The sequence below is a fragment of the Columba livia genome, chromosome 2 (assembly GCF_036013475.1).
Source record: "Columba livia isolate bColLiv1 breed racing homer chromosome 2, bColLiv1.pat.W.v2, whole genome shotgun sequence".
In the NCBI taxonomy this organism is placed as follows: Eukaryota; Metazoa; Chordata; class Aves; order Columbiformes; family Columbidae; genus Columba; species Columba livia.
In genome coordinates, this window is record NC_088603.1 from 75,429,901 (window position 1) to 75,451,870 (window position 21,970).

The window sequence follows — 21,970 nt, forward strand, 5'->3', positions numbered from 1 at the left end:
CTCAGACATGGATTGGTTTTGTGCACAGAACTGCTCAACAAACAAGCTGTTCTCTGCAGTGCCTGTTCGTGGGTCTGCCCCAGGTCTTCTACAGAAGCAGATCTGTCCCCAACAGAAAGCATCCTGAGGGAACCAGCACATGGCTCCTCTGCAAAGGAAGCATCACGGGCCGGCAGCGAGGAGACAAAGCCCCTGGAGATCCACCACTGGGAAGGTGTTCAGCAGAGCACCAAGAAACAAGACCGTGTGCATTCTAGAGGTCAGTTATCTAAAACGTTGCTTTACACCAGAGGAAAGCTAAGTTGCTCACCTGCCTTTTGAACCCACTGCCTAGTTAACATGGCCCATTCCCACCCACTCGCTCCTGGGGACAAGTTTCTGCCATTTTCTTTCACCCTTTACCCTCCATATGCCCACACTGCGGGGCTTCCCACCCTTGAGCACTGCAGTCCAACAAGTTGGCTTTTAATAAAAAAAGCAACCGGTCCTGGGGACTTGAACTTTATTAACCTTCAAGTTTTTATATCCTCCCAGGGCCCCGCTTAACACATTCTTCCACGGTGTGCGGGGACCTCATTTTATTAAAGTAAACAAGAGGCCAGGTTGTCCCACACCCTCCAGACACCAGATTTTTCCTTCTCTTTCCAGCTCCCTCCGCGGCCGCGGCGATGGGCCCTCGGAAGGCCGGGCAGGGCAGGGCAGGGCAGCACCTGCTCGGGGGCCGGCCGGCGGCAGGACGGAGGCGGCCGGGGAGGAGAGGGCGGGCCCGGCTGCTCCCGGCAGCAGCTGTGGGGCGGGCCGGAGCTCTGCGCTCCCTTCAGGTGAGGGGCGGCAGGGGCGGGGGCTGCTGCGGGACGGGGTGTGCGGGGCCGCGGGTGGGCAGCGAAGGGCACAGCGCTTTTCCCGGGCAGGCCTGGGGAGGTGCCCGCTGTGCGCTGCCCACGGCCGGGCCTCGGGCCGGGAGGTGAAGGGAGGGTCTCGGTTTGCGGTCGTGGCGCTGAGGAGACGGGACCAACAGCAGAAGCCGCCCCTGGGGGAAGGTGTGCGGCTGCTTCTTGCTAAAGGGCCTCTGCCCCAGAGCACTGGAGCAGAGCTCCCCCGGAGAATGGCAGCGTGTCTTTGTTAGCCGTAAACAAAAAGTGACTTATCTCTTTGGTGACACCCTAAAGAGAGGGAAGGAAAGTCCTTTAGCAAGTCTTCAGCTTGATCAGTCAGAGCTAATGCAAGCACTTCTGTGCTAATGCTGAAGGGCTGTGATGAAGGTAAAAGAAAATAAAGATTGCCTGGATGCTTAAGCTGTTTGTGTATCGTACCGTTTGGGCTTAGGTGTACTGCACTGGAAAGGGGGAAGGCACTTTCTGGAAAGAAACAGCCCTTTAATATTTAATACCAAATTATTGAGGATATATCTTCCTGCAAACTTATTTTTGCCCCTACCTGAAATCCAAATCGCAGGCAAGGTTTGGTATTGCGCTTGTTCACAGCAGTGTGTGCCCTCCTTTTACACACATCCAGGACAAAGGTCCCAGCCTGCGTGTTCAGGTTGGCCCTGCCCTCGCTGCCAGCTGCACGCGTGCACTGCATTGCTGTTTGCTGTGTTTAATGCTTTACGTACAAGACAACATCAGAGAAGCCGAGATTCATGTCTGTTGGGAGCGCCATGTCTTGTCCTTGCAGCGAAGGCGGGAGAGTCAGAGCAGACTTAGTGAATAAGCTGAGCGCAATAAATGTTGGATATAGAAGCATTACAATTACTCAATGAATAGGAAAATGTAGAGAAAACTTCCTCCTTTAATGAGGTTATCTTACATGTAGTTTAAAGAGCGTTACTTCTTTCACTTCTTAAGGAAGTCTGTACTAAGTCTTGAAGCAGTGTGAAATGGATGTGAGTGCTGGTCAATGAATAACTTTAAGCAGAGCTATAAAACAAACCGGTTTTATTTCTCTGGCTCAGGAAGTTGTCTTAGAAAGAAAGAATACATGTAAGAAACAAGATGCCTCATTCCGGGAGACGATACCAAGATAAGCAATACAGGCACCATGAGGACCATGGATCTGATAGATACGAGGAAGACAGAAGAGCGAGAAAACCATACCCCTACAATACAAGGTATGTCTTTATCACCTTAAAGAAATGTATTGGGTCTCTGTCATCTTGTTTGTTTGCTTTTAAATACCTTCATATAAGAATAGTAGAGAAAGCATTTACTCAGCCTTGAAATCATGAAGCATGAGCATGCGACATTTGGAATCGGGGAACTATTTTACACTTAAAAATTTAACCTTTTTCATTGTATTGGGCTCAGGAGGGTACAGAAAGATGGGCTGTGTGACACAGGCAAAGATGTGAATTTCCTGGGCTTATCTGGATCAAGTTGGGTCATAATTAGATGAAGTGTGGCCATGTGTCTTAGTACCATTCCTGAAGAGACTGGTCAGCAGGTGACAACAAGCCAAGGCTTGCCACATATGCATTGCTTAAATGAGAGTGGTTACATGACTGTGACCAGCACAGAGGCTTACAGAACTCTTAGGTTGCTCTAGTTCAGCTGTAAACAAGTTCATATTAATCCGAAACAAAATTAATTTCAAGAGTCACAGTCAATAAATGAGTAGTTGTTGAAGAGTCTAAGTCTGTTTGTGGCACTTGATAGCAGGTCAGCCCCTTTCAACACAATAAGCAAATCAACTAATAGAAGGTTTGAAATGAGAAATAAACTCTTAGGATATTACACTTCTGTTTTCAGCTTGGCTAATTTACAGAATATTTGAAGTGAGCTTAGGATGTTTAATTTTGAGCGCATGCCAGTTGACTGCATTGTAAGAGAGAGGTCTGTAGCTCTAAGCAGCGCTGGCAAATTGGCCATGGCAGTAAGGTGTTCGTCACTCCTCTTCAGTCTCTAGGGGCACAACTGTAGGGCAATTTAAGAACAGAGCAATGAGGGAGAGGAAATAAATATAATTAAGATTATTGAAAAGCTGAGATACTGAAGTATTTCATGATAGTATACATTTTAGCAAGAAAAACGGGATGACAATAAAAGCAGTAGTTATGAGCACTGTGTGGACTAGAAGGGCTACTTATGGCTAAATATAAAACATTTGGATGGTGGTAATACTATTGTATTATGAAAATAGCTAATGAATTTTTCTTCTGTCTCTCTTAAATAATGAAAAATTGGAGAGAAATGGGAACAAAGGTCAGCATAAGGATAATCCTCAGAAGCTGTGTGACTGTAGGAAAAGCAGAGACCAAGAGGGGTTATAGTTAAATTATCTTGAACATGTTAGAAGTGAGAGCAGCAAATGCCAGGAGTGTATTAATTGCACTGTAAAGAGGAAAAAAAAAAAAAAGGGTTGGGTTTTTGTTTCTGTGGTGCAGTGTTGTTGTTTTTTGGGGGGAGGTTTGTTTTTTTCATAGCATAGTAAAAGCAAGATGTGAAAGGACAGCTATAAATTAAACTACCACTTCTTATTAAAGTGTTTCTCTGGACTTCTTGTTTTTGCTGTTGGTTTTAAATGACTGGACACGTAGACTGGAAATCGGTGGAAGGACCCTAAAGGCCAGCAAACCATCCCTGTATCCATTGAGGATTAGAGGAAGGAGAGCTGCAGCTACAGATCTGTCATAGCCATGGAGATAATTCTTAGAGTCAAGCTGGGAATCTGGGGGGCACAAGCCCTCACTACAACTAATTGAAAAACTCTTCCATCCGTTGTTTTGATGGAGTTTGTCTTAGCGTAACAGCATTTCCTCTGCTTCGCTCTCACAACGAAACCAGCTGCTTTTGTAAGGAAGTTTCAGTATTTTGGTGAGGACTTAGGCTGATGGACTGAAAGATCTCCAGACACTGTAATGAAATAGATGAGAAGAGTTTCATGGAAACTATAATTTAGGTGCCTAATGCTTTCATCCCTTGTGAGCCAGACTTTCTAGCCAGAGTATTTCTCTGTCCAAAAGCATTTGTCTTAAACTCCTATAGCAAGCTTCCTGTCATTGCTGAGGAGAAAGAGTTGCATTATCCAGAACTGGAAAGTCCTGAAGGAAAACAAAGGTGGCCAGAAATGGGCCATTGTGAGGAAAAAAAGCATCTGAAAGAAAGACTTTTTTTTTCCTAATTGCACTCTGTTGGTGAATATGAGGGTTTGGGTTTTTGTTTTGTTTTCTTTTGTTTTGTTTTCTGGCAAGTAGCAGGATACAATAGAGAGACACAGCTGCATCAGAAGTACCAAAGGGATTGCTTTCAAGTTAACTGGAAGTCCTATAAATCACACAGCTTATTTAATTTATGTGACACAGCTGTGCAGGATGCTTTGGTGGTTGCACAAGACACGGGACAAAGGTCAGAAAAATCAGAAATGTTTCGGCCAAATAGAGCTGTTGGCAACTACACGCAGAGATGTTAGCATCGGTCTTATTGAGTGTCTTAATTAAAATGTAAAAACTACAAAGACATGATTTAATGTGGATGAATGAGATAATATTTGTAAGCTGAATCTGGAATCGGATGAAGATAAACCTTACTGAAGTGCAGTGATACTAGGAAACAAAACTACAGTTAAAAATGCTGATCTGTGGATAAGAAATTCAAGATAAATCTAAATAGGAAGAAGACTTCTAAAAATAATAGTGCTGAATGAGACTTAAAAGACCCTTTAATAACAAAATCACCCCGCTCTATCTTGAAAAAGGCAAGTTCTGATTCTCCTTCAAATGAGGGAGAACATTTAGGTTAGACCAGATACTATTCCTGTTACAATTTATGGACAATGTTTCTTTTCATCTGAGTTTAAAAAGGGCAAATTCTGCTCTTGGCATAGAATAATCTAAATCTCACCAACCTTAACCATTATCAGGCTTCAGACGTGGAGCTGTATGTCATTGCAGCAAAGTGGACAATTCGGTTTTGAAGCATACAAATGAGTCTAATTGGAGACATAAGAAATTGATTTTTGGGGGTTAATTTTAGATTCCTCTTCAAATATCATCCAAGACTTCAAAAAAAGAGAGAGAAATATTTAAATAGGCATTTTTTTCCACCATTTAAACATCATTATCTGTTTCTTTTAATAGCTTTCATTCTTTTAAAAGTCATCGTTGTGGGACTCAGTAACTGGAAGTACAAACGTGACAAAATGGTTACCCATGAAATAGTTGTGCTACTTTACACATTTATTATGTGAAAATATTTCTCATTTTTATTCTCTGGGCTGCTGAGGACTAGCTGAAAACATTTGTTTTCCACCAAAAAGCTGTTACTCATTTTTATGGGAACAGAAGCTCTCCCCGCACCCTCCTCCTTGCAACCTTCTGCAGGTAACCTGAACAATTCTGCCAGCCTGCTCAGTGAGTATACAGTTGTCCAAAATAAAAACAACCAAGTGCAAATATCCTTGTGAGCATGGATTTATGTGAGTATTTGGGATATTTGCTTTCAAAACACACAAGGAAAAAAGATCAGATACTTACAAAACAGGCTGGCTGGTTTCAGTAACAGGAGCACCTGCCCGTTCGTCGTATTCTAATATTCAAGACAGAGCATGATCTGATTAATATACATTAGTTGTTTACTCCATTGTAGACCAACAGAAGACATCCGAGGTGGGCAGCACTCCAGGACTTCCACTGTTCACTCAGACCCTTACTCTAAAACCTCAGGAACAGCACGGGAATATTTTGACCCACCACCAGAACGTTATCCTCCCAAGGAAACCTTCTCAATGAAGTGTTCAAAGGTATGCACAACAAGAGGTATGTGAGATTCTTACCACCTGCCACCCGCCCCTCTCCTTCCAAGAACTTGTCCTGGTTTCTGTGTTTAGAAGCACAGCAAAGTAAAGCTAGGGGAATATTAAAAAACAAACAAACAAACAAACAAAACCAACCATTAAACAAAAAACAACCCAGAACTGATAGAATGAAAGTTAATGAATGGCAGAACAGTGGGTTACTAGCATGTTTTAGACATCTAAAAGCAATATCTATGGAAATATTTAGATACTTGAAAATGCATCTCCAGAATATGCATACAGAGCATCAGAGTGGGTCATACATGTAACCACCCAGGTTATGCAGCAAGAGTTAACCCTTGGGATTTAGGTATAAAATAGATATTTGTGTGTGTAGGCAATTTGAAGACGGCTGTTGAAGCTTTGATGCTAGTTTATTTCTGACATATTCTTCTCGGACTTTTTATCAAGTCTGGATTTAATCCAGTCATCACCGATACATCTTTATAAAGCAACATTGCTGGAGACAAAACATTAATCCAATAAAACGGCTCTTGAGAAATAAGTTGTTTTTTCATAGCTAGACAGTGACTACAACAAGTAGAGAAATTAGCATTAATGTGGGAGGAAATCCACCTTAACACTTAGTGAACTCATTCCCATAAACTGAAAAAAAAATGGTGCTAAAATATCCATTACTTCTTTAAAGTTTTCCCTCCTCTGGGATGATGGGCTTTCTCGCCTTGTTTGTAGGAATGACCCACTGCAGTCTGAGTTTGAACTTGTAGGTAGATGCAAAGTCTTTGGGCAAGGTCAATAAACAGCCTTTCTGTGTCCTCCGGTGGAAAGAGAAATGAAGAGTTTAGTTGTTGAAAGTAAATTAAAATACATAATGTTTGATTATTTCTTCACTCCGTGAAGGAAACTTAAGTAACACACTCCATTTGCTCTTAATATTCCTCTATACATAAATACAACGTTAAGAGTGAGCTGAACTATTTTCTCTTATAAATATGTTCTGTGTATGCAGTATTAGTTTCATCTTGAGGAAATTTAACTCCACCGGGTTGTAGACCATATGTAATGGTACAGAGCCATACTGATATTTTATCCCCAATAAAACTGTATCAGCAGTTTCTTCTTCAACAGTACTAAATTATTTTAACTGCTCTGAGCAACTCTAGAAAACTCCACGCCTTATTTTATCACAGCTTTAGAAAAATGAAGTGGTGAGTTATTTTTAGTTTTCAGTTTCACTGCTTGTTTAGACTTAGGGATAGCTTAATGTGACTTGCTGGGGTTTTCTTCCCCGCATTTGCTTCTCATTATTTCAGTGCATTAAACAGGATTAACATTTTCAAAATGTCCTAGTTTTAGATGCATCAGTTGATGATGATGATTTAACTCCCACCCCTCCCCCAGGTATTGCTCAGTATTTTCCAAAAACTCAATGTCTGAGCTTGCAGTGGAGGAGGGAAAAGGGATCACATAGAAAACAAACCCTTTTATTAGCAGTTTTCCTTCAAAAAATGAAAAGATACTGGATAAGATTATGAGAATGTTACTCCCCTGTTTAGTCTTTCGAAGTACCAAGATTTAGCAGAATTTCCTAGGATATTTTTGCGGAATTCTATATTCCTTGCAGTCCTAGTAAATATTATAATGAAAAGCTACATGAATTGTTTATTAAGAAGTCAGTACATGTGAGCTACAACTTCTTACAGCGTTAAATATTCCTGTAAATACTTCTTAACCATCTCTTTGCCAGTGATTTATCAGCACACTGGTGAAATTCCCACCTCCCAATCACTGTAATTCTAAAATAAACTTGTATCAAACAAGGCTGGGAAATCAAGTGATATGCCCAAGCAACGGCTGAAATGTGAACCTCAGTGTCTGACTATGCATTACTCTACTTTCCCTATGTTGTTGGCTTTGGTTTTGTTTTTTTCTCTTTTGCCCTGCAAATATACTTATGCTCTTTGTGCATGTTGACCAGTTTAGCAAACTAAAGAGGAATTCTAAACAACCAGAGTTCTGAAAAGTATTTGCTTCACCCAGATACCACCCTCTTCATCCATGTTTTTCACTAGCAATATCCCAAAAAAGCTTGAGTTTCAGAAATAGGCAGTTATTTTTGCAGGGATCCTTCTAACACCTTAGCTGTAAGTGGCAGCAGAAGAAAGGACATAGTTCTCCTGTCTTTGTTATTCCCACTTTCCCTCCCGTATGCCCACCCCTTTTTTTAGATATATTTTTCCCACAACTACATTAAGACAATAAACCCACCCAAATATAATGGAAGAAACAACTGATACTGACCTCTTCTGCCAGTAGGAGCATTTGATACCATCTAAGAAACTTCCAAATACTCTGCTCCTTTTTAATCCTTTCATTTTGAAAACAGAAGAAAAAACCAATCTCTTAAAATGCTATATGAGCAATACTTATGCAAAGCTATTCAGGTAGGATTATGTGTCTGGCAGTACTGGATTGCATGAGGCACCTAATTACGCATCTTCTCAAACAACGTACTGGAGTGCAAATGTAGGAAGACCATCAGAGCTTGCACCAGCAGAGGGTGAGCTGTCCTCTGGAATACTCTCCAAACTTCAGACTGGTGGAATTCTCTGAACTGGAAAATTGTGTTCACTTCTGTTATGTAATACCTCTTTAAAGACCTATCAAATTTGGTTAATCCTTTTCTGAATCCCCTTTTGAACAGGTTTGGCCTCCGTGTTACTGTATGACAAGGAGTTCCACAGCTTACCTCTCTGTGCCACTCGAAGAAGTACTATCTTCTTCCTTAAAAAGTTTTAAAGAAGGTGCCTGATTTCTGGTGGTAACCAGAATACCTAATGATAATCTCATATATTCACCTTCTCCATGAGATTTATTATTTTAGAAGGAAGTCTTCCCTTTCTCCCTGTCACTGTGTTCCTGTCGCTTCTTCATAGACTGGTGAATAGTCAGTTCTATTCTTACCAGGAGTGAAGTGTTCCCAGTTTTGCCTAGCTTGCCAGCCTTATGGCTTTTCCAGATCCATCGTAACCTTTTGAGTTGGGCTGACCAGAATTGCACTCAGAATTCCAGATAAGTTCCCAAGGGAGTCAGGCATCTGCATAAAGGTCCTGGTTCTGTAGTTGTAGCCTGATGCTTCCTGGCTTTTCATCTGATGTTTAACTGTCAGTGAACACTGAGCTGATGTTTTCAGAGAAGGATACCCGGTGTCTTTCCTGAGTGGAAATTTTTTGTTTAGAGCCCATCTGTGCACTTTTGCAGATGAGGGGGTGTTTGTGTACATGCATGAAATACAAAGTTGCTTATCAGACACTGATTTCATTATTTCAAGATTTCATTATTCAAGAGCTTGAACTCTCAGTAGCCTACCAGTTTTACAGTTGCAACCATGGAAGAGTTTTGTGTTATTATTGTTAAAACCTACTTCACAATCTCACTTTTTTTTTTTTCCCCCAAATCATTAGACTGTGCATCTACTACATTTTTTGGTGTGTACTTCTGAGCTGAATCTCTTTGGAGCCCCCACTTGTAGTTCTTTGGGTCATGTTGCAAAGCAATCTCAGGATGCACAAACTATATTTCCTTCAGATAAAACTGAATGAGAGGGTGAGCTGTAACTACTAGCAGTCACTCTGTCCTTTGGACCAAACTAGATCTAAAATGAAGTACTTTTCTCTCCCCATAAAATCCCCTGGGTCTTCAGCTCCAACTTTTTCTCTCTGCAGACCCACTCCTGTTGCATTGCTAACGTGGGCACAACTAGCAACAGGCAGCACAGGTTTCTCTCTTAACTCGTTTAAAAAATGGTTGTTTTCTCTTAGTCTTTATTTTCTTTTAACCACTACTAATCTGTGAGAGGTCTTTCCTTTCATCTCACAGGAGCTTGTGTCATTTTAGAGCTTTTGGCTAGAGGCCTTTCATCAGCTTTTTAGAAATAGATTGTCTGATTCTTTCAAGATACTTCCCTCTAACAAACTTTTGACTTCCCTGCTATGCTATCTTTATGTCTAGTTTCTGTACGGTTTTATTTTTCCATAGGGATGTCACATTGCATACCTGCAGATTACAGATTCAAAAGGCACCAGAAATAGAGAAGTCTGCCACCTTCTGTTTCTGTAGTAGTGAAGGAGACTTAAGGAACACCTAATAGAGCAGTGTCAAGCTGTCTAGATGCTCTATAGAATTAAATGGGAATTGGAAAGAAACTGTTCCTGACGAACTTCCCATACACTGAGGAGCCACTGCTTGCAATAACCATTTCATACAACTCATTCACAATGGTGTGTGCCATTTATAACAGCACACATTGAAAATGACAAGAGTTTTTGGCCTGGAGATACTTAGAGCTGAAATTATTTCAGATGAAAACATTCAACTTGCTTTTCACAGCACAGGTAAAATTTCTCAAGTCCTTTGAAAATATAACCAGATTCAGTGTTCGGTTCTGGCTGCCATGCTGCTTCCTTCCCCTGAGAGAGCAAAACCTGACTCAAACCCAAGAATGAATTGCCAGTGTTGAACTGGTCATAGATATTTGGTCACTTGACCTTGAAAACTTTTCATTTTCTTTTTATCATGTATATTGGTATGAAAGAGGTGGATTTGCAAATGCAATTGCAGGATAACAATTTATTTAGTTTTGCTTAAACACTGAGGGTAGACTGGTTTTCCCATCTTTGATCAGTATGTGACTTGGGAAGTGCCTGCACTTTTGCCTTGTGTAGAACTGAACTGTGCTGGTCATCATTTCTGAGCTGAGTAACTTTTTTCTTTTTTTTTTTAAATTCTTCAACCCACTTAGCATTTAAGGGAGACAGCACTAAAAAGATTATAAAACAGTTTGTGGGGGAGCAAGTATAATTGAATCCCTGTTCTTTGCTGCCATTAATACAGTTTAAAGAGGCGCAATGAATAGTGTCAGATTTCTAAAGCGTGTTGTAGGCACTCCAAACAATCATGTCTTTAGCCTACATTCTAACATCCACAATTGTTAAAACCTTCAGACCAATTTCCTCTCAGAAAAAGACAGCATTATGGTTTGGAACAACAAGAAAAGTTTCTGGTTTCAAGGACAGCCAGGAGGAAGTATCAAACTGAATTTATCTGGAGGAGGAAATAGAATTAGGGAGTAACAATGACTTTCTCCAGGATACATTCATGCTTTAACAAGCCAGCATTAATTCAAATGTAAACTTCTATAAGCTTTTGTTTTTACAAAACAGAGTCCAATTTTTTTTTCCCTGTAGCTATGGATGCTGGCAGACACTCATAGACTAGAAAAAATACTGAGATGAAAAGTCACCCTAAACACGGGGTTCACAATAATAGACACTCGGTTTGAATTACCCCATTGTTCCCAACCAACATGCTGCTGCTATGATGTCCTGATACCATTCTTCTTGGAGTCAGACACAGGAGTAGGAGGGCAAAGTATTTTGCAGAGCGTTTGTATCCTTTCCAATGCCGTGGAGATGGTGGGGGAGGACAGTGGTCTGCAGGAGGCATTGGACTAAAGCAAAAAACCTTCTGTAACATCAGTTATGTATGTTCAAAAGCACTGAAGGGTCGTTAAATGTACATAATGCAGGTAACTTTGTGGATGAAAACAAGCATTTGATAAGCACATTCAACAGCACTTCAGATCTTTTCAGCAGAGCGTTCAGCACGATACCCACATTTTTGAGGATTCACCCAAGAGGGTTAGAACTGCTGTATTTTGTAATCTGTGTTTTCATGTTTTATCCCTACAGTCTGCCATACTTAGCTCTTTTAAATTGTGCTCAAAGCTGTCATACACTGTTTCTGCGGCAGTTAATTTCAACATATTTCTGCTTTAAGAAGGGAAAACTAAGGTCCCCTATAGTCTCATTTGTAATTAGATGGCTTCTTCCTTCTATCTGTTACAAAGTGTGTTTTAAATGTGGTGTGACTGCATGAATTTACCATGCAGTTTTTTAATCTTGTAATTGTGAAGACAGGGATATCAGCAGTGGGAATTGGGCAGAGCTGTACAGATTAAAATAATCCCAGTTATTTAAAATGCTTAATTAAAATTGCACAGTAACAAGATACAGTAAGTGGCAGAGCTGCAGGTAAACTTCCTGTTCTGAAGTTAAAGTATTTCACAGAATTCACTTGGAGGTAAGTCCTGTTTGCTGTGAAATACAAGCAGCCATGAGCAGTTACCTCTATAAAAACATGCAGGGGAGCTACACGAGTTGCAGATGCCAAATGTTACCTTTAGTAAACTGTTGCCCTGCCAAAGTATGGGACTTCACTCTGCCCACGTCTTTATATCTAACTTTTTTTTTGTCTGCCTCTTGGCATTACGCTACCGTGTACACAATTGTTTTTGGAGAGGGGAGAACTGCAACTGGGAAGAGTCACTTAAGGGGCCAGGGGAAGATACTGGCAAGGTTGATGTTATAGTAGCTGTTAGGTGTGTGTTGGACTCTAGTCCTTGCTTCCTTCCTGGGAAATCTTAGTTAAGTCTGCTCTCTACCAGTATAGAACAGGAGTTGCACCATCTTTCTTGTGAGACCACCGGGTTTGTTTTGCCCACACTTGACCCAAAATCTGGGAACCAAGAAAAAAAACCTTTTCCCTTTAAAAGGTGGTTCTCAAAGCTAATTGATACAGCAGACTGACTGTATATTGAATGTAGCTGTATTTCTTGAGCAGGTGATCTCAGCTCACTTAAAGGAGAAAAACCCACCCGGTATGGAATGTTGCTCACCAGGTGTGACAACCCACGATTGGTAAAGTGAATGAGAAGTTCAGGTTCACAGGTTCCTCCAACCTGCCCTACCTTCTGTGCCAGACTGTGATTACTTCAAGAGCAATAGCATCCTAGTCTTTGAACTTTTTAAGGGTGGCTCAGTTTCACTTCAAATGGAGGGAGTGGCTATGGAAAGTTGGCATAAGGAGCAAGAGTATTTTATTTTTTTTCTGCACTCTTAGGGAAAAAAAAAACCAACACACTCCTGCAAGTTTGCTTTGATACCAGGGTATTTGTTTACTACTTGAAAGCACTATGGGTTCATCAAGAAGAAAAAAGGCCATTTCCTGAAATGCAGAACATGAGGTGGCCATGCAGAGACCTACCAGTGCTACAACTACATGTACAGCCTTTTACACCCATTGTATTTAAATCGGTATTGCCAAGTGCTACAGTTTAATGTAAGACCTTTTGCTTCCCACCCTCTCCAAACTTGTGGAAGATGACTCATGCTTGGTTGACAGGAGAGAAATCAAGCACATGCTAGAAGGGATACTTTAAGGAACTACTGGGACCAAGTAAACCAGAGCTGCTGCTCCCACACAGGGGCTGGGTTGTACTGAAACTGTGTCTTGACGGCAAGTAAATGTTAGTGTCATACAGTGGTGGGAAGCTGTGTGGGGATAGAGGCTGACGCACTAGTTCTCTGAATTAAGTCCACCCTTTCCTGTGAAAATTGGACAGCACTGTTGAGAGGATGGGAGGGTATTAAGTAGAAGGAATAGAGCAGGTGGGACAGTAGTTCTTTAAGGGAAGATGATACACAAAACAGCCCCAGGACAATGCACTTGGATCTGCACACTCTGATTGTGAACATAAGGCTTCTCTGAATCATTAAAAACAAGGCTGGTCATCCTTTGAGATTTCCTAATGGAGTGATTATCTTGACTAAAGAGGGACAAGTTATTAAAAGATAATAATAACACTTCTTTCCAGAACACACAAATCATTTAATTTTCCCAGTTTTTAGCTATTTTTTCCATCGATTTCCAGTAAGACAGATATCTCAAATGACCATAAGTGTGACGGGCACTTACATGCCCTTTAAATGCAGTTGTCTCCAAATATGTAGTTCCCTTGGGTACTTTGGAAAGCCAAGATTCAGTGAATAACTCTTGGTGTTACATTGCCTAACTCTTGTGTTTTAGGGTTGGGTTGTGGGTTTTTTTTCTGCCTTTGAATATTACTCCTTTAGGGAGATTTAAGCCTAACTCGATGAAAGCTAAATCCCACCACTGGCTGAATAACACAGAGACCTACAAAAACAATGGTGGGGTGGGGGCTGAGGGGGGATTTGTTTGTGTATTGTGTACAAAGCTGTATATTGACCTGATGCTGCATCAGTGAAGTTGGTTGAGTTCCTGTTAATGGTTTCAGTGAGATCTTGCTTTGTACTTGCATACATAAGGGGAATAATACCATTAGCAAGCTTTTTTAATACTTTGCATGTAGATTTAATATTTTTAATCTGTTGTGACTCTTGTCTCCATTTCATTTGCCTTGTTCAGTTCTCCCCACTGTTTTGGTTTCTGTCACATTTATATTCCCTTCCAAAAGCAAAACAAAACCCTTCTTTCCTTTGACATTTTCTCCCCTTTCTCCCTTATCTATTCCTCTCACCACTGACTCAGTTTAGCAGAGAGGTGACCAAAGCTGCGTGTTGAGCTGTGCCTTTACTCTCTGGGGATAGCCAAACGTGCACTGGCGAGAGAAGTTCAGCATTTGAGATCCTTTTCAGGACTGACTGCTGCTTTTGTAAGTTGCTATATATGGTCAAAATACTTGTCTGGTCCTTTGGGGAAAAAAAAAGTACATCTGAAAAGTGGAAAGCTACCCAAACTGGGGAAAACAAACAAAGTAACCAACCCCAAAGACAACTTTCAGTGAGAAAAATGGGGAGAATGATTTTTAATGTGTGTGTTGTAGCCTCTGACTTCTCTCTTCCCTTCTCCTGGACCAGTTCCTCAGGGGATGTGACATCAGCACCACCGACCTGTGTGGCTGCCTTGTGACCAGGGTCAGGGTGTCCCCAAGGGGCAGCCTGGCACCCCCATGGCTGCCAGCTGGGTCCCACTGTTCCCAGTGGCACATGGCTTGCCGACGAAGCAGAGGGAGAAAGTGAGCCAGAATGGAGAAAGGCAAACACAAACTGTCTTAAAAGCACACAGGGAAGTTGACTCAAGATGAGAGAATGATACCCAAAGAGACAGGAGAAAGAGTCTGTGTGCAGTCAGAGCAGAAAAGTGACTCCTGTGGCAAGGTGCAGTGGTGGGAGACGCTTTGAAGGCCTCGTCTCTTAGTCAGGCCCTCGTGGGGTCCAGGGAGCTCAACAGACACAGCCAGATCTGACTGTCCTGCAGACACATTTCTGTCAGCTGCAGAAACATAGGAACAAACATTAACTGACCATTTTACTTTAGGTACACATATACATACACACGCTGTGATCCTGACACCTGAACATTCAGGCCGTCTTGCCACGGTGCCTGGATGGAAAAGCCTCCTCGCAGCTTCCAATGCACGAGACACATTTGAGTTACTGGGTACCACATGCCCAGCCACAGTGTAGTTTTATGAGGCAGAGCATGCAGATTTAACAGCTCACCTCACCTGAAAAGGAGTTTCTGGGCCCTCTCAGGTCCTGCTGTGTTATTTCCCCTGCTAAACTCATGCCAGCATGGTTGATCATCAGATACTCTGTGAGTCACTCTGTGTTGCTAAAGTTGCAGGAAAAAACAGCAGCACACAAGAAAAGAGTTGAATCGTTTCCTGCTATTTAAAATTCATTAAAACAGCTCTTGGAAAGGCCTAGTATTAGGCTGAAGTTGTTACTGGGCAGGGGAGGAAAGTGATGACTGCCCAGTCATGGGTAAGGTCAGCTGCCTGTGGATCTGTACCTGCCTCATTGCTTTGCTGCACGTTCGAACCCACTATTTGACAGAGAAAACCACTGATCAGTGGGTTAATACCATGGCAATAGCTCAATGCACACCTGGTGTAGAAGGGCAAGAAAAAGTGCATAGTAGATTAATGGTATAAATTGGAAGGCTGCTGTTTGTCATAGCAGGAGCTTAGCTTACTCTCAGGAAAAAAAAAGATTGGATTCAAACAAAGTTAACAAGTATGATGCATTGAAGTTACTATCCATTGCAGATTTAGATTTCATGGAATTAATGAAAAAATTCTCTGGAAAGCTCTGGCAACACCCACTGTCTTTTAGATTGCAGCCATTCTTCTTGCTTTCTGTGTTGAAAAACCGTGCAGGAAAGAAGCGTGGGAAAGGCAATGGAAACCTGGGAGCCCAGACTTGAATCTCACTGCTTGCTCAGTACAGAGAGGGCTGGTTCCCAAAGCCAGCTGTTCACTGTGATATTTTTAATACAAATCAGTAGCGTTTTAGGTAGATCCCAAGATTTTGAACTTGAGAAAGGAAAAGAATGACCAAACCAGTGCACTTATGAGATTGTCAGACCTGTCATTTTACATGCAGGTCTTGCAATGTGTTTGTTGTTGCACAGAAATAAGGAATAGTTTTAAGAGATAAATAACTTCCCCTTAGGAAGACCTTTTGGCAGTCCAGTTTCTGCAGCTAAAACTCTAAGATGAGGTAGCTAACAAGCCTCTGAAAGCAGGAATGGCAGCACAGACTCAGAAGCCTGGCTTTTGAGCTCAGCCCTTTCTGCCTGCAGTAAACTGCTTGACATAGATCACTGCTAGCATGTGTGTGTGTTAGCATACCCTGACAGAGCTAAGATTAAAAACTTAACTATCCTTTTATTCCTTATTTCTCAAGTCTGTCTATCTTATTTGTATTAGTGTGGTAGATTTGGTGTCAGCTTGTAACTATCACAGATGAAGGTTGCATGAGGCTTTTGAGGCGCTTGGCTCAAGATCTGAACATAGTGTAGGGCTTCATATTTCCACCGAAGCCGTGATGATTGTATAAGGCCTTGGGGATTTCCACTAATTGTCTGCTACTTTCACAAACCCTGCTGGCAGTCATTGTAGACCTGTAATTCACAGCTCCATACTACATACTGCTCATAATTTTAGGATTTTCTTTAATACAAGAGGCTTTATTATTGCAGGTTTGTTTTTTTTTTTCAAGTTAATCCATGTGTTGCAAATAACTGGCACAGTAACTGCTAATGAACGTATCTCCATTGTTTAGTTACTCTAATCAATTGTACAGCAGGCGTGTGTGAAAACAGTACAGGTACATACAAAACCTGCCCAACCTGAATGCCCTGTCTAAGGAAATATTTCAAGGATGCCATTAAAGCATCTACTGCCACAGTTAAAAATACACTTGATGTACACTGATTGTATTTGCCATCCCATCAACAAAGAGTACTGTGATAGCAGCAATCAGCCCAGTGAAGTTAAGGTGTTGCATACAGAATTAGTGTGAATACATAAGTTTTGGAGCAGCGTCATTGAGGACTGGGTTGAGTTATAAATGTAGAGAGGTTAGCAGCAGGTGCTGACTACTTGGACAACAGAAAATTGCCTTTTCTGAAGCTCAGTGAGGTGATGTACAGGAAAAGTTGATGCTCAGTGGGTCAGAGTACCTTGCCAGTCATAAGCAAAAGATAAATTCTGAAGACAGGAGTAGAAGAAATCTGACTGGTCATGTGTTCCCATCTTCCAAGTTCCCAAACATATTTAAAGTTTATGTTTCCCTTAATCAAATGGTCTTTCCTCCCTGTAGACATGTAAAAACTGCTTCTTGATGGAACATCTATGAAATCAGTAGTCAGCCCATAAAAAGGGAAGTGGCCTTCTGCTGCCAACACCGTCCAAGGGCCCCGAGGGCCCAAGTTGACTCCCTGCATTTGGAGGGCATATTGTACAGCTCAACTGAGCAGACAAAAAATATCTGGTCCAGTTCCAATGAATGTCCTGTACAGCTATTATCTTTTAAAACATTTTGAAGAGTCCTGGTAAAGTGATGACTCTGCACCCATGAAAATCTTGGAGTCTTTTGGCTGCATTATTTGAATTTCACACAAGCAGTCCCAAATGCTGTCTCACAGAATGAAATTTAAATTTCTCCTCATATTTAGCTTCAGAAATACTTCCTTTGGTGGAAAACCCTCCTGAACACATTTGGTAACCAGCATGGTTATTGCTCTGTTCCACAGAAATGGTCAAGGAAAAGGCAAGTTGTCATGCAGAAACCAGCATCGCCTCTGAAGAAAACATACACAGAACTGCATACTTAGTTCCTTCTCAACAAGAATACTTCATTTCTCAGGCTGCTCTACTGAATTCTTTTTAGGATATGAAATCTATCTATGTATGTGCTTGTGTATGTGTGTGTAGACACACACACGTGCAAATACACACGCACATGATGCACACGCACACGGAAGCACGCTAAACCTGAGATACTCTGTTCCCAGATACTACCAGTTTTTTCACTGCTCCCCTTTGTGCTTCTGGGATGGTTTGCAGGGCCTTGATGTGAATGGGCTCAGTACCTACCTGCAGCTGCATTAGCAGAAGTGAGGGGACCAGTCTGGGTACAGGGGAAGCGGGAACTCCTGAAGTGGCCAAAGGCCCTTGTCAGACCATCACAAGCACCTTCCAGCGAAGAGCAGCAGCAGCAGCAGGAAGGTGCTCGTTAACTCTGCCCTCTGTGGAGGGAATAAGAATGGGCAGAATGGGAATAGCCAATAATCCTTCATGGTGGCTGTCACTGGCTTGCTTCGGTTAGAAGCATCTGGCAGCACAAGAGAGGAATTTGCCTAATTCCCTTGTGTGCTGCTTCAGTCCTTTTCTTTTCAAGCCCGTACAGTCTTGACAGCAACTGAGCCATTGCTCAAGAGGAAAATGCCATGCTGATCAATGTTAGGAGCATAAAATAGAAGTCTGAATGCAAACCGCAGATCTTGCCCCACTTTAAAGACAAATATAGGACCACTGTGTCAAGCGTCTTACGTTCTTGGCTGTCAGACTGCAATGGAATAAGATTCTCAATTCTGTAATTAGCTTCAGAACATGGGGAGCAACACGCGTGATACTCAAGGGGTTTTAATTTCCCGAATAGGCAACTCCAGCTATGCTATGCTTCAACATCCGTCATGTTTACTAATCTTAGTCTGACCCCTAGTGAGCTGTCACAGAATGATCAGATTTATCTAGCAGATGCTGCTCCTTCCTGACAGGCAGCTACTACAAAAAGAAGTAATTTGGCCACTTTTTATTTTTCTCTCTCCTTAGAAAACTTTGGTTACCTTTATTAGGCATAACATAAGAAAAGGAAGTCAGCTCAGAAGTCATAAGACTTTCTTCTGAAGATAGAGGTGTGGAAGAGAATGCATTAAATGGTACCAAATTCACTTACCTCCGCATATAAGGTGGTTTTGCCTCCTTCTCTCTCCCTTCTTTTTTATGTGCAATATTGGGAACTGCTGCTTCAGATTTATGAATAGGTGATGAAGTGAAAGTTGCATCTGGTTAGATAATACATTTAAATTAACGGACACTTACAAAGACCAAAAAAAAGTTGTACGTTAAAGCAGTAAACACATTTTAAAGGACCTAAAGAACTTGCACCATTTTTTAAACCATTAGAAGCTTCTAGGTTTTTGTCAGCTTTAACCTCAGCATTCTGCTCATACTGGATATTTCTTGCTCGGTGTGTTTATGCCAAGTAGTTACAGGCCAAAACACAATCGCTGTGCGCTTTGCCTTGGCAGTAACACAAGCACAGTAAAATCTTTTATGGATTTCTTTCCCTGCATGAAGATCCATTTATCAAGCACACTGACAAATTAAAAAAAGTTATTTGCCCAACTTCCAAAGTGTACCCATGACAGATCACTCTTTTTTAAAAAAAAAAAGCAGGGCTGTTCTGTAGCTGCAGCCGTGAGGCCTACCTCAGGAACAGGGCTCTCTGCCTATGGTTTTGATGCCCTTCTGTTACCCCCAGTTTGCACAGGACATTATTTTTGACACCTATTCCCATCTTTGCGCTCCTAACAGGCATTTTGAAGTTTGTGGAGATCACAGTGAACCTGCTGGTGCTGATTTGTGTGGGTGCCGCGCAAGCCTCTGTTGCAGGCTTCACCTCCCTTGGTGGCTTCGGCACCGGGTCCTTCAGCCTGAATTCGGCGTACAGCCCCTTTGAGGGCACGGAGCTGCGGGAGGTGAGGGAGCTGGACATGCAGTTCACCCAGATGAGAGCCCCTTGCGTGTATGGCGGCGTAGCCTTCAGCCTGACGGCGGCAGCGCTCACCCTCGTCTTCCTTGTGGTGGGGGCCAAGCCCATCCAGCAGCTCAGGGTGGGGCTGCTGGTGGGCGAATGCGCCTTCAACCTGCTGGCCGGCGTGGCGTACGTGGCGGTGGTCGGGCTCTACCTCCACGTGGTCAGCCAGGTGAACTCCACGGACGTCTGCAAACGGCGGGAGAGGCTGTACGCGCGCCGTGGCTACACCTCCATGAACTGCGTGGTCCAGGGCGGTGATGCGGCTGTCGGCCTTTTTGGCGTGGCTGCTGCCTGTCTGTACTTTGCCAGCTTTGTGGTCTGCGTCCTCGCTATTCGAACCGTCCGGGCCTGCCAGAGCCACGCGGCCGCGGCTCTGCACAGCCCCAAAAGCAACGTTAGAGACAAAAGCATGCGAAACCACCATACTGTCCACAGGACCTCCGAAAGCTCCCACAACGTCCAGGCTCTTGCCACGTTAGTGTGAAGTCGGCTCTGGGGCTGTGCCAGAGAGATTGGAGCTTCAGCAAGGGACATACACTGGACTTCACATGCTAAATGAGCCACCAGCACAATGTGTGGTCCCACAAGGTGCTGAAGTGTTTATCACCAAATGTAACAATACTGCTATACCACGAAGTAATAAAATTGACATGGAGAGAAAGTTTTAACAAGTTTTTTTTGCATCAGTCTCTTAAGCTGGACTCTTGCATTTATAACGTGTTTGATTGTAATGTTTTCATCCTGCACAGGGCAAATCCAGACATCCATGGGCTGTTAACAGGTGCAACCACAGTGCTGCCGAACAGCCCGTTCCTTTCCTCTCCCATGACAGAAGGAACTGAACACAGAGCTGGGACGGGCAGGCAGCTCTGCCCAGCAGCCTTGCACAGATCCTGCACCTGTGGGTCCATCCTGTTGCCTCACGCCACACCGCTCACAAAGCAAAGGATGCCCGAGCGTTTTTCTGAATCACAACCAAAGCTACACTTGTGACCCGTTCTGCTTGGGCTACTGGACTGTTTTATCTTTCTGAGTCACGGGGGCTGACACATGCCGATCATGTGCTCCCCGAGGAATGCTGCTGGGAGGAATGAGCTGCAATTTCAAAGGCAGCATCTGGGTCCTCCTGCAGTTCCCTGCCGCATTTTCCCCATCTCACCGAGCACAGGTCAGAACCTGAGAGGCAGCACACCGGTCAGCTATCAGCTCAGTGAAGATACTGCTTGCTTCTGTAACCACCTAAACAAGTTTTGGCTTGCTGACTCCACAGCCAGCAGAGCCTGAGTCGGGAACATGCTGGCTGCCTTGGAGTTTTCCATGGGAATGCTGTAACAATGACAGAAACTACATGTGTCTTTCCAATATCTAAACACACAAAGCACGAGTGAACAGCAGTAATTGTATGCCCCCAGGGCTGAGAAAATAAATTTAAGAGAACATCTTTCAATAGCCCTTTGTTTGAGGCAGATGAAATAGATCACTGGTCTTCATAGATGAGAGAGTGAGAAAAAAAGGCTCTTATTGAAGTATATAAGATTTGTCAGCTTGAGAGGAGGGAAGAGCAATTTTGATTCTGGCTGTGCTCTTTCTTTTCAGTTTTGTCTGGCTCACAGTCATTGCCCAGATGAGGCTCTTTTGAACCATTGTAGGGCTTATTTACTGTATACTTCACATAAACACACATAGATATCAAAGCATTATGTCTGAGGTAATATAAGCCAGACAAGAAAATGGTGTGGTTCTGGTTAGGTATGATTACACAAGCCTTTACAATGAGTATTGTTTATATAATACCTTAACCATCCCTCTAACACTCTGAGCATCAACAGTCTTCATAGCATTATGAGGAGACATGAGTGAAAGTGGAGAGTTTTCTTCAAACTTGCCATTACTCACTCTAGTGATAGAGTCATGAAACTAAGGCTTCGATTTCCACCTCTTTGCCCCAAACCAGACGTTCACTGGTCTGCAGTGACCGGCTGGGAAGCCTGTTACGCGGCTAAATCCACACTTGCTCCGCATTTCTGCCTGCACGCCTGTCCCTGCGCAGCCTCTGCATCTTGCTCATTTCGAATGCACGTCTAGTTACGTGATGACACACTGTTATTAACTTAAACAACAAAGCAGCAGCACCTTGAAGTGACACGTTTGAAAGATTAGAAAAGGCTGCAGACAGAAATGTGAATGCTTGTTCAATGTGAATTTTAATGACCGTCCTTCTTGCTCTG

At 42.6% G+C, this 21,970-nt stretch overlaps 1 protein-coding gene across 1 annotated transcript; it reads left to right on the forward strand.

Moving 5' to 3' along the window:
• The first annotated feature begins 663 nt into the window (after positions 1–663).
• Positions 664–21,184, forward strand: LOC102095352 (MARVEL domain-containing protein 3). Its single transcript, XM_065052561.1, has 4 exons — positions 664–821; positions 1,955–2,110; positions 5,583–5,752; positions 19,520–21,184. The coding sequence occupies exons 2-4, from the start codon at positions 1,995–1,997 to the stop codon at positions 20,224–20,226; spliced, it is 993 nt and encodes a 330-aa protein (XP_064908633.1). The 5' UTR covers positions 664–821; positions 1,955–1,994; the 3' UTR covers positions 20,227–21,184.
• Positions 21,185–21,970: the final 786 nt, after the last annotated feature.

Bases quoted from the DNA above. Each gene is read 5' to 3' on its own strand.
- LOC102095352 (XM_065052561.1), top strand. From the start codon at position 1,995: ATGCCTCATTCCGGGAGACGATACCAAGATAAGCAATACAGGCACCAT. The intron at 2,111-5,582 runs GTATGTCTTTAT...ACTCCATTGTAG, and splicing joins CCATACCCCTACAATACAAG to ACCAACAGAAGACATCCGAG. The intron at 5,753-19,519 runs GTATGTGAGATT...CGCTCCTAACAG, and splicing joins AAAGGTATGCACAACAAGAG to GCATTTTGAAGTTTGTGGAG.